A 16,353-nucleotide genomic window follows, 5' to 3' on the forward strand; every position below is an offset into this window, starting at 1 on the left:
CAAATCGTTTTTCAAGGTAAACCCATGAAATCTGAAGCAATGTAACTAATGTGAAGGCATTTGTTGGCATAGTTTTTCTCCAGTGCTCTTAAAGGTGTCCTCCTGAATCTCCGTGAATTGCTGTTGAGGTAACACAATGCCACATTTTTCTCTTTTCGCTATAGTTATTTTAATTCAGGTCATTTTTGTTATTCATTTTTTATTTCACAAAACACTTGAGATAAAAACACATACTTTTTTTTTAATTTGGGGGGGGACACATTTTTGGACATGAAGCCCAGACCCCATTCCTCTAACCTAAATATACACACACACTTCAGTATGGACAGAATGTTCACTTTATGTTGCTTTGTGCCATTTGAGGACATTCTTCAATTTCTCCTCCTTCCTTACTTTTTTTTGTCCTTTATTCTTATACATTGAAACAAGGTCTTCATCCCTCAACCCCAGGAATCGAGTCTTCAGTTTTTTCGCCTGTGCAGGAGCCTTTCGTAGTGCTCCTTGCACGAAACACATAAAAGAAAGCCACTAACTGGCAGAGCCTGAAAGGAAACACTGAATTAGTGCTTTACTTACCTCACTGTACCTGTACAGGTATGGGCCAGCCACCCCTAAATCGTCCTCCATTCACGTATTCCTTATTGGGGCAGCCAAGGATTGTTAGCAGGGACTTCGATTTTATCGCGCATATCTTTTTGATGTTGAGGCGGCTGGTGGGCATTGCCCGAAGCTTCTATTTTTGTTGCGTGACGCGTCCCTATTGTTTGTATTGGGTTCAATTTCGTCGCGCGAATCTTTTTGACGCGTGATGATAGGTGGAAGCTTTTATGCGGGTTGAGGGGCGCGAGGATGACGGTTTCAGGAGTGGGCTTTAAAGCCTGATGCCCATTGTGAGGCAGCGGCGCCCCTAATTCTGTTGTGGCCCCCATTTTTTGCCTTGTGAAAAATCCCTTCGACAAGGACTTCATATGCCCTCACGTGGATTCTAGAAGAAGAGCGCCGCTTTGAGTAAGCAGTAGGGGTTCTGTCAGCCTGAAATACTGTCATTAGCGACACAAGACGTTTAAAGAAAGGCGCATCGTTCCTACAGAGATTGGACCTAAATTATTAGGTCTGAAAATACACCTGACAGCCGACTTGCCACTGTAGCTGAGCTTTTCTGTCGGTGTTGCCTTGAACTTTTACAGGGCTTTGGCGCCAGAACAAGTTAAAAACGGGACCACTTGACTTCCACAGTGCGGTGGGATGAACATTTGGAATACAGATAAAGCCCAGGTTAACTTCGATTCACAGCAAATATCTGAGAGAGGGCCTGTACAGCAGATTGAAGAAAAACGACTGTTCAATACAATGCCACAGGTTTGCACTGAAACGAAACAAACGTTCTCGAATCGAAATCGCTGCCCAAAGGCGAGCGATGCTTTTTCAGTATTCCCACCGTGGAGACACCTCCCGAACAATACCGTATATCCTACATCGAGTTGCAATGTTACTACCGAATAATTTACCATAATGACATTTAAAAGAATAATAAAAATAAAAAGGTGGAAACAAACATATATCATGAATAGAAATAAAATTTTAGGAATTTTGTGAAAAAACAAAACATGTAAATAATAAAAGTATACCGTGTGATGGTCAACTAGCTCTTTGGAAAAGATAGTACGCGATTTATTTTTGAGCTCCATTCTGCACGCATTTTATAAATCAAAATATTCTCCAGAGTCAAAAACTGAATGACTGGTTATCAGCGTGGGAGGTGGAGGCAGTAAAATTAACTCTTATGTCGTGTGCGGATTGGGCGGTAATTGGAGTTAACGTCCATAATATGCGACGGATCGATAGGTAAGGACTGTAGGTAAATGGCTATAGTACCTTCCTTTTCACTTAATTTAATGACTGAATCAAGTTAGTATGTTTACTTCACGGCCCTAGATCTATCTATCTATATCTATATCTATCTATATATATATATATATATATATATATATATATATATATATATATATATATATATATATATATATATATACACGTTTGCTTAAAATAAAATAATAATTAAAAAACAGTCAACATTTTAATAAAGCACCTTTGTTTCTGGACGTTTAAATAAAGGGGTAAACTAGAATGTTGCGGTGTTTTTTTGATTCACAGATTCTGCAGCCAAAATAGAACTGGCACTGAAAGCCACAGGTAAAGCGGCAGACGCGCATAGTTACATAGCCGGAGATTTGCTAAAAAAAAAACATGCTTAACTAAATCTCCCCAATGAAAAACCGCAGCTTCCCAAATGGCAAAACCTGAAAACGTGAACGTTGCCTGTGTTACTTTAGGCGGTTTTTCACAAATCTGTTACCTATACGTTTTGAAACAGTTACGAAATAAAAAAAGTTCTTCCCGGAACCCTCATGTGAAAAGTTGTTTTGGAAACCAAAAATCGTTCCCTTGTAGCTTTGCTGGGAAGAACTTACTTTGTCACCCTTATTTTTAATAGTGTATTTGGATCTCTGTGTGCAACGCAAATACCATGTTCAGGTCATTGCCATAAGTCTCAAGCAGCATTCACAGGTTGGTATTTTGTTGCAGGTGGGACAAATATCTCTCGTGTTAGACATTACGGGCACGTCACCTTAACCTGAAAATTACTCCGGGGCGCTGTACAATGGCTGATCCTGCGTCGACCCGTAAAAGTTATGCGAAAAGACTGTTTCCCCTTGGGGATTAACAAAGTACAGTACTGTATATCACAACACACAAAACTTAAGAGATGATTAAATTATTAACGATTTCACGAACAGGCGAACCTTTCGTGCGTTTGTGTGAGTGTGCATTCAATTGAATTCCTCTAATTTTTTTCCACCGAATTTGTCTCAGATGAGAAAACCGAACCCGAAGTTTAACCCTTTGTTAGGCAGTTGTACAGGCATTCTGACAAACGTGAATTGTGAATACCTGCAAACTTAAACTCATAAAAATGTTTTTATTTGTATTTTATTTGCATTCGTGGACACAATAAAAATATAATTACAATGTTTCCATCAGTCACTGAACAGAGTTAGTTTTAACTTAACAGTAACTTTTTCACTTCTTAGTTTTCTTGTTTTAAACCTTTCTTTGTTGGCACGTCGTATTTTGAGAAAAAATATTACGTGATGGAGAAAATGTTTTTCATATTTTAATTCAGCGCCCCCAAAAGTACACACAAAATCACATTAATGTTTAATATATGCACCCGTATATATTAAATATAAATGAGTGTGGAAGCGTTTATAGCAGCAGCGCTCTTAAAGGTGTCCTTCAGAATCTCCGTAAATTGCTGGTGAGTTAAGATAATACCACACTTTATTCTTTTTGCTGAACGGCAATTTTAATTCAGGTTATTTTTGTTATTGAATTTTTTTTTATAATTGGTTTTTTGGTACGAGGCTCTAAATCCCATTCCTCTGACCTAAACTCACCCCCACATCGCGCGCCTTTACCTTGCGTGGCTGTGTGCCATTTGGAGACATGCTTATAATGACACCAAGAAGAAGCTCTTGAATGTAAATTGCGGCCGACCGACGCAAACGCGCTAGGTAAAGGCAGTCGATGCTTTTCAGTATTTACTTGAATAAATCTCCTTCCTTACTTTTACTTTACCTATACACTGCGCATAAATTAATTTACTGTAAAACCGATAACATTGTTTGTTTTAGTGCAATCCTGACGTTACGCAGGACGTCGTCGTTTTTATTCAATCTGCTGTGCTTTTTCAGACCTGTTATGGATCGAAATACGCGTGGGCTTTATGTATTACAGTCTTCCGTCCCAATGCACTGAGGAAATCAAGTGCTCCCGTACTTAACTTGTTCCGGCGCCGATGCCTCGCGAAGTCCAATGAAACACAGAGAAGCTCAACTGCTGCGTTTTCCATCTAATGATTTGGGTTCAATCCCTGACGTGGGCAAGACGTACTTTTATTTAAACTTCTCATGTCGCTAATGTAACCCCGAAAGCAATGCACTGCTATTATTCAACAATCCACGTGAGTTCGTGAAATCCTTGTCAAAGGCCTTTTTCACAATGCGAAAAATGAGGGTATCACTCCCTCACAGTCGGCATCTGGCTCATCTGCTATCCGCGATGGCATAGAAGTACCCGCCTATCGTTACGCGTCAAAAAATATTCGCGCGACAAAACTGAATCCAGTACAACCAATAAGGATGGGTCACGCGACACATATAGAAGCTTCGGTCAATGCCCACCAGGCGCATCGATGCGAGCGATGAAGTCGAAGCCCCTCCTATTGGTATTTGGCTATGCCAAAAACAATATTTAGATAGAGAACGATTTGGGGGTGACTGGCCCATACCTGCAGGTGCCACGACAGAAGTAGCTAATAATGGACTTCTTCTCATGCTCTGCCAGTTAGTCACCCTTTTTTTATGTCTTCAGTGCAATGAGCGCTATGAAAGGGTTCTCTGCACAGGTGAAAACATCCAAGACCCAATTATTGGGCTTTAAAAAAAGATAAAGACCTATATTCAATCATTTCAAGGAACATGTGGCAACAAGTGTTCTATAAAAATAAAGGACAAAAAATAGAAGGAAGAAGAAATTAAAGTGTGCTGTCAAATGCCATAAAGCAACACAGAGCAAAGGCTCAGTGGACACGGGTGTTTTTTTGCCCCCCTCCCAAACCAATTTGAAAAAGAAAAAAGATTTCATAAAGGTTTATATTTCTTAATAAATGTTTTACATAATGAACATTGCATAACATAAATAACCTGAATTTAAATTACTATATTTTATTGTAATGACAATTTGTTTGCATTTAATATTTTATATTAAAAATAATGTTTAAATCTATGCTCTGTTTTAACAGCATTTGACTACAGTGAGCACCTTTTGTTCGTATGCGGCGACCTGAAAGTTCTGTGTACCTTACTGGGTCAGCAGGCAGAACATTCAAAATTCCCAGGTTTTCTCTGTGAGTGGGACGGCAGAACAAAGAACTGACTTTGGGTTCAGAAGGCATGGTCAGCTAGACAAAATCTGCAGCTCGGTGCCAATAACATATTCAGAGCTATACTGGTGAATCTAGATAAAGTGCTGCTACCACTCCTTCATATTGCACCTGGTTCAATGAAGCACCTTGTCAAAGACCTTTCAAAAGATAGTGTCGGTTTGATGCGTTTGTGCCGAAAGATTCCTGGTTTGTCTAAGGCCAAATTGAAAATGGGCATTTTTGCCGAATCTGATATTTAAAAAAAAATTATTTCTGATGGTTTGAAGGCGGCCCTGGAATAAGAAGCTTGGGTATGATTCAAAGAAGTCATTTCAATGTCTTTAGGTAACAGAAGATTCTAGTGACAATGAAATGATGAAAAAATGTATTTGTTAAGCTTAAAGAATTTGATTGCAACCTTAGTTTTTCTTGAAAATATTTTTCCTTGAAAATATCTGATCAGTGAGTGAAGAGCAGGGTGAAAGATTCCATTAGGATATCACAGACTTTGGGATGTCAGACCACTGCTGGATGACTCACTGGGATGCACAAGGAAAAAAAAAAAAAAACCAAACAGGTTTACCAGCAGGTAAAAATGTTAACCTTAAGATGTGTGTTGTGACTTTGTGTACACTACATCTATATCAAGATATATTTGTCTTCATCACTGCCACATTGCACACAGGGGTGCAAATAGAGGGTATGTGGAGTATGAGTTGTGGGAGATGCCCAACAACATCCATTTGCAAAAAAATGTCTTGTTTGGTACAAGATGTATTCCAATCGCTGTGGTACTGCAATAACCACAAGGGGGCACCAGAGAGCTCTAAACCACACACATAGTAAAGAACCACATGTTGATAGGATAAAATAAAGGATTTTTATTCCTTTTCCAAGCACCTCTCCAACTTTCCTTCCAGTCACAAATACAATTACAACCACAATAAACAAATGAATCTTCTTCCTTCCATGCTTCAATTGAGTGTTGCCCACTTCTCCAGACTTGTGAGTTTAAAAACTATGGAAGCAGGCCCTTTATAAGACGAACCCAGGAGTACTTTGGTGACATTATGTGGGCAGTTGGAAACGCTTCCAGGCTACAAGAAAGCCAGGGTGATCCTCCTCTGGCAGTACCCACTACCAGCCCCCGGGGAACCCTACAGGGCTGCATTTCCGAATTCCAACTCTCATGCAGCCCTGTGGGTATACAGATTGGGACCCTACATGAGGGACACCAACATCTAAAAAAGGTGGGGGTTGAATTGCTCCCCAGCTGGTTCCTGACATCTTCGGGCATCCCAGCCAGGTATTGCCCCCACTTATTCCATCCTTCCATTATGTCATCCTTCCTGGGCGGGATACCCACTTGTCCTCTGGAGCATCGACACTACTTATCATCACTCCTCTTGTCAATAAACAGAGATAATCAATTTTTTTTTGTCTCTAACATGTACAAAATGACTCAACTATCGACTGTTCTGAACTTGTTTTTCAGATGTTCTCAGCGCATTAACGTGACAATTTGCTTCGGTTCTTTTAAAAAATATTCTTCTATACTGTGAATGCACTATTAAGAGTCCTGCTTGCACTGATACTTTTAAAGGTTCTGCAAATGCGCATTAAGCACAAAGCAATGTAAACTTCATGCAGATCTGAATTTTCAGTACACCCCGAACAAAGAATACACGTTTGGATGGAGAGGTTAAACACCCACTAGGCTTGCAATCAAGTGACAAGAGCTAATCAAAAATTATAGGCATACATTTAGTTTTAAATCAGATTAAAGTTTAATACAGATGTTTTAACATAGGCAGAGTAGTAGAACGGAGCATTCCTGACTCACAGTGCCAGGATCTGCATGGAGTTTGCACGTTTTCCCTGTGCAGGTTACTTGATTGCATGCTAAATGTGTGCCTAACTTAAATATGAGGTCATGTGTCAATAATATTTTTAAAATTAAAAGATTTTTTTTTCTACATAAGCTGTGAAGTAACATTCATCTCCAATCTGAGCCACTCACTCACAGTATGAACACTAGCCACCATGACACACTGTTCCAATATATCTATGGCAAGTAGCTGAACTAAACTGACACTTGTTACTGGACAGCACACAACACACTCTTTTTCACATGGCTGTGTGATTGTGCCAGGTAAAGGGTTGCTGCACTATTCAGCACGTTTGCTTCTTGCCTCACAGACCCCATGCTGCTCCAATGATCACTGGCTTCCTGTGACCCTAAACTGGACTGGATTAAAATTTACTCATCAGCACAAACATTAAATGTATTCCTATGACTTCTGTTCAGTTTTTGTCACTTGATTGCTTGCTGTTCATGCCCTTGATTCAATACTTGAAGTGGGCCGGTATCCACTAGTATGCAGTACATCGGCAAAGTGGAACAATCGTCAATCAAGTGATGTCATATCCTGGCATTCGAAGCTTCAAAGGGAACACACACCATCCCCCGCCCCCGGTACAGACCACACCAAGTAGTACCTTTGTGAAATACAATTCTTTTGCAAAATAACAAAATGAAAAAATTTTTTCAGTGGCAGGAATAAGCTTCCATACATTACTACTTCTCATTACTTTCACTTTAACTACCAAGCTTTTTAACCTGTGTTTTGCACTTTTTTCGCAAATAAACTGGTAAAAAAGTTGCTTTTTTGGCCTAAAAAATGACATTAAATCTCATCTTTCTACTGTAAGACATACAAAACTCTAAAAGTACAGTCATAAGTATAAAAAGGATACAAATCATAAACACTAATACCACATAGTGTCAAAATGCGTTTGCGTGGTAGATCTTGAAGCAAGGTAAAACACACAATCCAGCGTCACAGTCAGGACAACAGTAGCACGATTCCTTGCAGATTTTCTTTCCAAATCCATCTACTTTTGAACAGCATACTACACAAGTGCGATTGACATGAGCACAGTTTTCAGATTCATCAAAATCACTTTCGATTTCTCCGTCCATTTCAATTCCAGTACCTGAAGACAAATGCACTCTTATCACTGCCAAGAACATGCAACACCTGGGCTGCTAAAAAAAAAAAAAGTTTTTATGAGACACTATTATGAGTCTTCGAGAAGATGTGTCTACAGTGTCTCCTGGGTAACACTCAGGCCCGTTTCTTATACGGGACATGCTTATATCATTTTCCCCAAGCAAAGCTCGGCCCTAGCAAGGTTTCCAGCTTAAAGCCCAAGTAATCCTCGGGTCTAAAGCTTACGCAAGACACCTTTATACAGTTGCCCAAGTGACACTTGGCATGAACACTTGTCTTACTGTTTTTACAATCTGAGTGATGCTCAGTTCTAACACTAAGGAGGCTAAAGTAAAAGCACAAATAGGTGAATTTCTACATGTATCCACTGAGGTTAGAGCAATATTTTAGAATGGTAATGTTAAATTGTTGCCTAAAACATTCCTCTTAAATAAGAGAGGGTCCAGAAATGTGGTGGATGAATTTAACTTATTCTCAGCAGGGCAGCACATCAGTTGTTTCCTGTTGCTTGAGCCCGGGTTCAGCTCCTGACTGAGGCACTGTCTATGTGAAGCTTGAATGTCCTCCATTTGCTGTCACCTTTGAAATAGTGACAGTTTAATGAGGGAAATCTTATTGGGAGTTGAATTCAACCAATGAGATACAGTGTTGATACCAGCATAACTCTGATTGTGTTAGTCCATCTGGCCCCACAGGGCATCATCACCTTCTGTAGGGCATTTGCACATAGTTCTTATGTCCACACCGATTTTCGCCAGCTACTCCAGTATCCACCTTAAGAGAATAAGGTGCCTGTGTATCGGATTACCAGATTTCCAACATTAACTGATGGCACACCATAAATGTTTCTAACAAGTATTGTAAAAGATGGTAGGTCACAAACATTACCACTGTTAGTATAAATTCCATACAACAGCATATATGCATTGCATGATAGAGTTTTACAAGTACTGTAAATATTAAATACATCCAGAATCTACTTTTGTATTTAAAAAACACACACGCTGCTCATTTACAAAAAGCCACCACACCGATGATTCACAAGGACACAGGATCCTTTACAACCCTCAGGGTGAAATCACATTCCTTTGCCATGGACCCAAAACATGGCTACCACCCAATGATCTAGTCAAGCAGCAATTCAGGACTGAGATATTTCAGCGTTATTCTGACAATTTTTACAGTTGAACACATTCACTCAAGTATGATAGAGCCACCATCCGCACAGATTAGTCCATATACATTTAAAACACACCACCCATCAGTATCAACTCATGTCTTAAAAGTTTGTAAGTCATTAGTGTGTGTGTATATATGTGTATATATATGTAATCTGACCTGGAATGTTAAGCATTTCAAGATAGCCCAACTAAAACAAGACCAGGGCCAAACACTAAACCTACATTGGTAGTTAATGGAGTACAGTTCAATGCTGATTAAGACTCAATACATTTGGTATTATGCAATAATTTATTGTACTACAAATTCAAAAATGCAAGTGCTTATACATAATTTAATCTGGTCATCTTCTCAAAACTAATATTCTTCATCTTCCTCTTCATGTGCATCTGCAGAATCAGCTCCAACCTCTTCATAGTCTTTCTCCAAAGCAGCCATATCTTCCCTAGCCTCAGAGAACTCTCCTTCTTCCATGCCTTCTCCCACATACCAATGAACAAATGCTCGCTTGGCATACATCAAGTCAAACTTGTGGTCCAAGCGACCCCATGCCTCTGCAATGGCAGTTGTATTGCTCAGCATACAGACAGCACGTTGCACCTTTGCCAGATCACCTCCAGGTACCACAGTTGGTGGCTGATAATTAATACCCACCTTAAACCCAGTTGGACACCAGTCAACAAACTGGATGGTCCGCCTGGTTTTAATATTAGCGATGGCTGCATTCACATCTTTTGGCACAACATCACCTCGATACAGGAGGCAGCAAGCCATGTACTTCCCACGCCTTGGATCACATTTCACCATCTGATTTGAAGGCTCAAAGCAGGCATTGGTAATTTCTGGAACAGACAGTTGCTCATGATAAGCTTTCTCAGCAGAAATAATGGGGGCATAGGTTACCAAAGGAAAGTGAATTCTGGGATAAGGAACAAGGTTGGTTTGAAATTCAGTTAGGTCCACATTCAAAGCACCATCAAATCGCAGAGAGGCGGTAATTGAAGACACAATCTGGCCAATAAGTCTATTTAGATTGGTGTACGAAGGCCGCTCAACATCCAGATTTCGATTGCAGATTTCAAAGATGGCTTCATTGTCCACCATAAAGGCACAATCTGAATGTTCCAAGGTGGTATGTGTGGTCAGAATAGAGTTGTAGGGTTCGACCACTGCTGTGGAGATGCGTGGGGCAGGGTAGACTGAAAACTCCAGTTTCGACTTCTTCCCATAATCCACAGACAGTCTTTCCATCAACAGGGATGTGAACCCTGAACCAGTACCTCCACCAAAGCTATGAAAAACCAAGAAGCCCTGCAGACCTGTGCACTGGTCAGCCTAGAAGAAAAAACCACATAAAACAATGATTCCCATTTCTCTACCCCCGGGCATTCCATATTGACATAGTAGCATATTGGTTAGTACTGCAAGTACTAACTTGAAAACATGAACAACATTCATGGTTAATAGTTTTGGGTTCAGATGTCATTTTAAGAAGCAAAATTGCTTAGGGTCTCACTGTGGCCACAATAAGCTAACGTGTACAAAGCTACAAGTGCCATCATAAATAAGTATTCCTGCACATATGTAAAAAGATGACTTGCCACCTTTAAGATTCGTTACTATAGGTCTGATGAACTAAAAAAAAAAAAAAAAAACTCTCAAATTAATGCATTGGTAACATGAACTGGCTTAATGAATGTTTATATTTAAAAAGCCACATTCACACCACCCCACACAATTTCAGTCAAGCTTATTTTGCTTTACCTTTGCAAAGATATTACAGGTATTGGCACAAAGCATTGTCAAGTCAACTGTAGTCATAAATTCTCAACAAAACATAATTTAGTCATTGGAGATCAAAGCCTGATCTGACAGAAGAAAGCCCTGGATAGGGTGACAGACCACTACAGGGTCCACTCATGATCCTGCTAAAATATACAAATTACCTATATGGTCCCTGAATGTTTGGAAAGGAATTATGCAAGTTTTTGCACAAGTAGTTTTACATTACTCATACATAAACAATGTCTCTAATGCACAGCAAATCAGTTTCACTGCAAAACTTTAGTAGTGATGCCGGGTACTTTGAATGTTCCAGAGTTTGAATGTTAAATTCAATAAAATATGATTGAAGTTCAAACGATGCTTCTATATTCAATCTGTGCACGTAGAGAAAAAAATGCAACAGATGGTGCTACTGTAGTGAGCATAATCTGTTGTGTACAGTCTTAATATGCCAGCTGTTGACATAAGCATAATCCCCCTTTCTTACTGTAGTCTCTGGTCCTTTCCTGCCTGTATACTGTGTGGCCTGTTAACTCAATAGCTGTATCTGGAATAAGTGAATTAAGCCAGGTCTCCAATTAGCAGACCACAGCAGTCCTTCACAATCTTATTTGCTGCAACCTGTAACTTCAACTCGCCCAACTTATTTGCAATGGATTTTGCATTGGTGAGAAAAAGGCTAGGAAGAGATTGTGTGGATGCCTCCATAACCTTACCAGCCCATTTCCTACCTGTGGTGATGGTAACCCAAGGGGAGCCCGGACACCGGGCTATGTCCACCTAGATGTCGAGGAAGCGGAGAAACTCCATTGCAACAGTCTGTTCACTGCACAGTCCTAATTTTAGAAGATCATGTCAGCTAAAGAAGTTATTCACCCAGCAGAATGTCATTACGACTAACAGCAACACATACACAAAAGGACAAAAATGAAGAGCACCAAGCTGCGGTGTCCGTGTATACCACCATTCATTTTGGTTATATGGCAGTGGTGTGTTTATTGCTCAGGTTATTTTTACTTTAAACTGTGTATTTGCCGTTTATCAAAATGGGTATCATTTAGGGTCTTTGAACTGATTTATACACTTTCCGTTATTTCTAATGGGGACCGATTTGGAGTTCAAACAGCCTCCTGAAACAAATTAAGTTTGAAGTTCATGTTGAATATTTGTAGTCTCAATTTGGAATGAAAACCAGTCAGCTTTAACAAATGCAGAGCTGGATTTGCTGACAATTATTGGGATAGTTTGCTAAGCATGGCAATACAAATCAACTGCTTCCAAAAAAGTTACATTACGAGTTAAATACTTGCCATTTTACGGATTCTGTCCAAAACCGGGTCTATGATCTCCTTTCCAATGGTGTAGTGACCCCGGGCATAGTTATTGGCTGCATCTTCTTTCCCAGTGATCAGCTGCTCTGGGTGAAACAACTGGCGATATGTACCATTCCTGACCTCATCTGCCAACAGATTGGTTCATAAACTTAGTGAAAGTACTCAAAAATGCAAACTCTCAAACTTACTGTATCAATTCACATAAGGTGTGAGGGAGGGGGAAGTGCGTTTGCCCCTTTCTTACCTATAACCGTTGGTTCCAAATCAACCAGCACAGCTCTGGGCACATGCTTTCCTGAACCAGTCTCACTGAAAAAGGTCCCAAAGGAAGAGTCTGTAATTGTTGAACTGTTTGGGTCAGAAATGGTTCCGTCTGGCATTATGCCATGTTCAAGACAGTACAGCTCCCAGCAAGCATTTCCCATCTGGACACCAGCTTGGCCAACGTGGACAGAAATGCACTCCCTCTGAAAACACACCACAAATGGGATATGGACTTCAAGAACTGCCAACTTAAAGATGACTGCTGGAAGTCTGAGAATGGGGGCGGGGTTAAGGAGAGAAACAAAAAACACACCACACAACACACTCCACCACACAAGAGCTATACACCATTTACATGCTTATCTTTTCCAAGAAACTAAATATGCCCCTGCAAAACTTGTATCTATAGTTTTAAAATGGTTGCTACTTATTTTTGTATTACATAAGCATTCAGAAAATCTCAAGGCTGGGCAATAATTGGTCACTTTTCCCCTGTGCCTATCCTGAATGACTTCCATTACATTTGAACTCAGATCAGTTTGCTTTCTCCATACATTTTTCCACAACTTGCAGCATGTTCCAATTAACTGGAACGTTGCTATCAGGAAGCATCGTTGCCAATAATTTGAATTGTCAGATACAAAGTAATGCATATAACAAAATTCACATTTGTATTCACTGCTGCTTGTTTAGATCACAAAATATGGAAAATGTAGATGTACAATCCTCAGTTTAGGTTGGATGGTGCTATTAAGAGTTCATAATACTATGATGAAACACTGGATACAGCAACGTGGTCACATTTTTTTATAAATAAAATAAATAAAATTCAGCTATTCAGATGGCAAGTGTCTTAAAATTGTTACCAGTAACCAAGGACGTCAGTTAAATAGTTTACTTACCCAGTTGACTGTACTTGTTTATTCTATTTACACTCAGACTAGTGATGTGCAAACCATGACAAGTTCATTTCACTATCATTAAGCAAAAACACAGAAATGTTCAGGAACTTTAGCAAAATGCACCAAAGTCAAAGGAGAAAGTTAACTACTTTGAGTTAATTACAGTTGAGCACTGGACTAAGTATTGTGTGGCCTAAATGTGACCTGAATTGTGAAGCATTATACTTCAAGCCCATAATACTCAGTCCTTTACCCCTGTGTCTCCCAAGTTCCTAGCACTATGACTAAACACCCACAGAGCCTGTGACGCAAGTGATCATTGTTATACACTGGGGTGCTGCCCCAGTCACTACCCAATTTAGACTACATATTCACACGTTAACATGCTTAATCTATGTAGAATGGCAAGTTATTTTCTGAATATTATGGTCACCTAATTTAACTCTATTTTCATTTGAGGTACAACACACACACCTTCCCCCAGTGCAAAATCAGCTGCAAAACCAATTGGGTTGGATCACCAAATGCATTTAGATATTGTAAATCACAAACGCACACAAAAAAAAAAAAAAAAGGATGGCACCATAAAGTGTGAGATTAAACACAGTACACATACATTAAAGTTCTGTAAATACACAATTTAAAAATCAGACAGGTAGCACATACTGGGTAGTGACACCACCATCTAGCATTGACTGCTACAGCTTAGTGAAAACATGCCGACCTGACAAAGTATCATAAGGCTCATTGACTGTGCTGGACACACTGAATTTTCAGAGAAAAGCAAGAATCAAGGTCACCAGAAATAAAGTAAATTCAAAGAGAAAACCACTATTGCAAATTTCACAGACCACTAATATTGGCTCAAGGTATATTTAGATTGAGTTTCAAAACTCAAAAAAAAAAAAAAAAAAATGGGGCAGTTTACATTTTGAAAGTTCAGATGAACAGAACAAAGACTGCTTTAGATTGTTCCTAAATAAGGAACTTTAAGGGCTTGTAATTTAGTTTAGACTGGACAGTCAAGATTATATAAAAAAGTAACTCTAGGATAAATAACAGTTCAGTGTGAAAAATGATAAAGTACATAGGCAAATATAAATGTGAACAGTTCACAGACAGACAAAGAAGTTTAACAAATCATGGGCTGATAGAGATGAGCTACCATTTAAAAAAAAAACCCTTGAAGTGGGGTTCTTGCAAGCATATACTGTACACATACAACACAAACAAGTACTGCATTCACAAAGACTACCCAACACCCTCATTTCTGGCAGTGCTTGCTTAACCACGATTTTGTCATCTTGCCATATATCTGGGCAATTTCGTAAAACTGATGAAGTAGCCAATTATTTTTTGTACTTGGACTGTTAATGGAACATTTTCTTTGTACGGTTTGCACTCAAAATGAACAAATTCCCTATTGAAGTAAGGTTATATCTCGCAAGTAATCAAGCAGCCGTGTTCCAACGGGAACGACTAACTTGTTTTAAAAACCGAAACAAAACTGTTTATATAAAAAAAAAAAAAAATTACGAAAACGGATACAGGTTATGTCTATCCTTTCGATGCTTTCTTACTGAAATTAAGGCATCAGGACAACACCGATTTAGAAGATTTGAGAAACTGAATTACAAACTCGGTTGAAGATCTCAAACCAGGTTTGGTCAATTACTTGTACATACAGCGGGATTCTAGAATAGAATGAGAGCCACTTGCTGAAAGCCTTTCACAAAGCAGATTTTAAAACTTGCATTTACAAAGTTTGGATAAAGTACGCGTATTGGAGATAGGATTGATTTGTTTTACTCTAACCCTAATGAGTACCAGAACTATAAAGATCACCTGTACTTGATCAACAAATAAAGTAGAAGTGCGCACACTGCACCTACGCTGCATTACACTTGCGAGACTATTATTCATAAAAGCAGACGCTACATTACACGCGGTGAAAAAAAAAAACACAAAAACACACAAACCACCAAGGACCTCAATTCTACCGTTCTGCAAGTTAAAGACCTTGGGTTATAAAAGCATCGAGGAGACCATGCATCTTTAACTCGATCCGTGTCCGGTATTTTGCAGCTAGCACCTGTTAACGAAGTCGCGAGTGGTCGAGGTCTTGCTCGCATATGAACCACAAGCCACATGAACGTAGTCACCAATTAACCCAACGAACTGGACTTGTCGATAGGAGCGAGAACCCGAAATATACGTTTTGTTACCAATGACGCAGTTCCACGTCGCTTCGTTCCAAACATTGAACTCTGGCCTTGTATACATAGGTTGTGTGGGACAAGCTAACGAAATAAGCACATGCTGCGTTTACTTAGGGGTCTGTTGCACATTTGCTTGGTAGTTGTTCATCTTGTGAAGGTTCATGTTACTGAAAAGTCCGTTAAATACAATCTGAAATATGTAAACAGGACAAACACTGGCACTGAACCGTCAGCATTCATGGGGTGTGTGTGTATATATATATATATATATATATATATATATATACACACATACATACACACACACACACACACACACACACACGAGATTAAGCAAAATGTAAGGAAAAATTGTACTGACGCAAATTAAAATGAGTCTACAACAATATATAACTGGAGTCTTTCTATAGAACCGAAATGTGACCTCAAATGGCGTTTTCAAAAACCTTCCCCAGCAAACTTAACCATTCTTACTCAAAAAGAGTACAAACTTACCATGTCGAGTAACAAAGCAACAAACTCGGCAGTGAAAACACACACACACACACCTCCAAAGGCTGCGGCCTTTATACTACACAACCTCCTCCAACCACAAGTTCCAGCACGCACGTCGTGAAACCAGCGGCTCCAATTAAAACGGCTGTGAGGCGGCAAACAGCTCGTGCGTTG

At 39.5% G+C, this 16,353-nt stretch overlaps 1 protein-coding gene across 1 annotated transcript; it reads right to left on the reverse strand.

The window, feature by feature from the left end:
* Positions 1-9,457: 9,457 nt before the first annotated feature.
* LOC120532509 (tubulin alpha-8 chain-like) lies at positions 9,458-16,287 on the reverse strand. Its single transcript, XM_039758548.1, has 4 exons — positions 16,180-16,287; positions 12,544-12,766; positions 12,276-12,424; positions 9,458-10,515 (listed from the first exon to the last, which is right to left on the reverse strand). Exons 1-4 carry the CDS (start codon positions 16,180-16,182, stop codon positions 9,538-9,540), a joined length of 1,353 nt encoding a protein of 450 aa, XP_039614482.1. The 5' UTR covers positions 16,183-16,287; the 3' UTR covers positions 9,458-9,537.
* Between the last annotated feature and the right edge of the window lie 66 nt (positions 16,288-16,353).

Source organism: Polypterus senegalus, chromosome 7, assembly GCF_016835505.1.
Source record: "Polypterus senegalus isolate Bchr_013 chromosome 7, ASM1683550v1, whole genome shotgun sequence".
Classification (NCBI taxonomy): Eukaryota; Metazoa; Chordata; class Cladistia; order Polypteriformes; family Polypteridae; genus Polypterus; species Polypterus senegalus.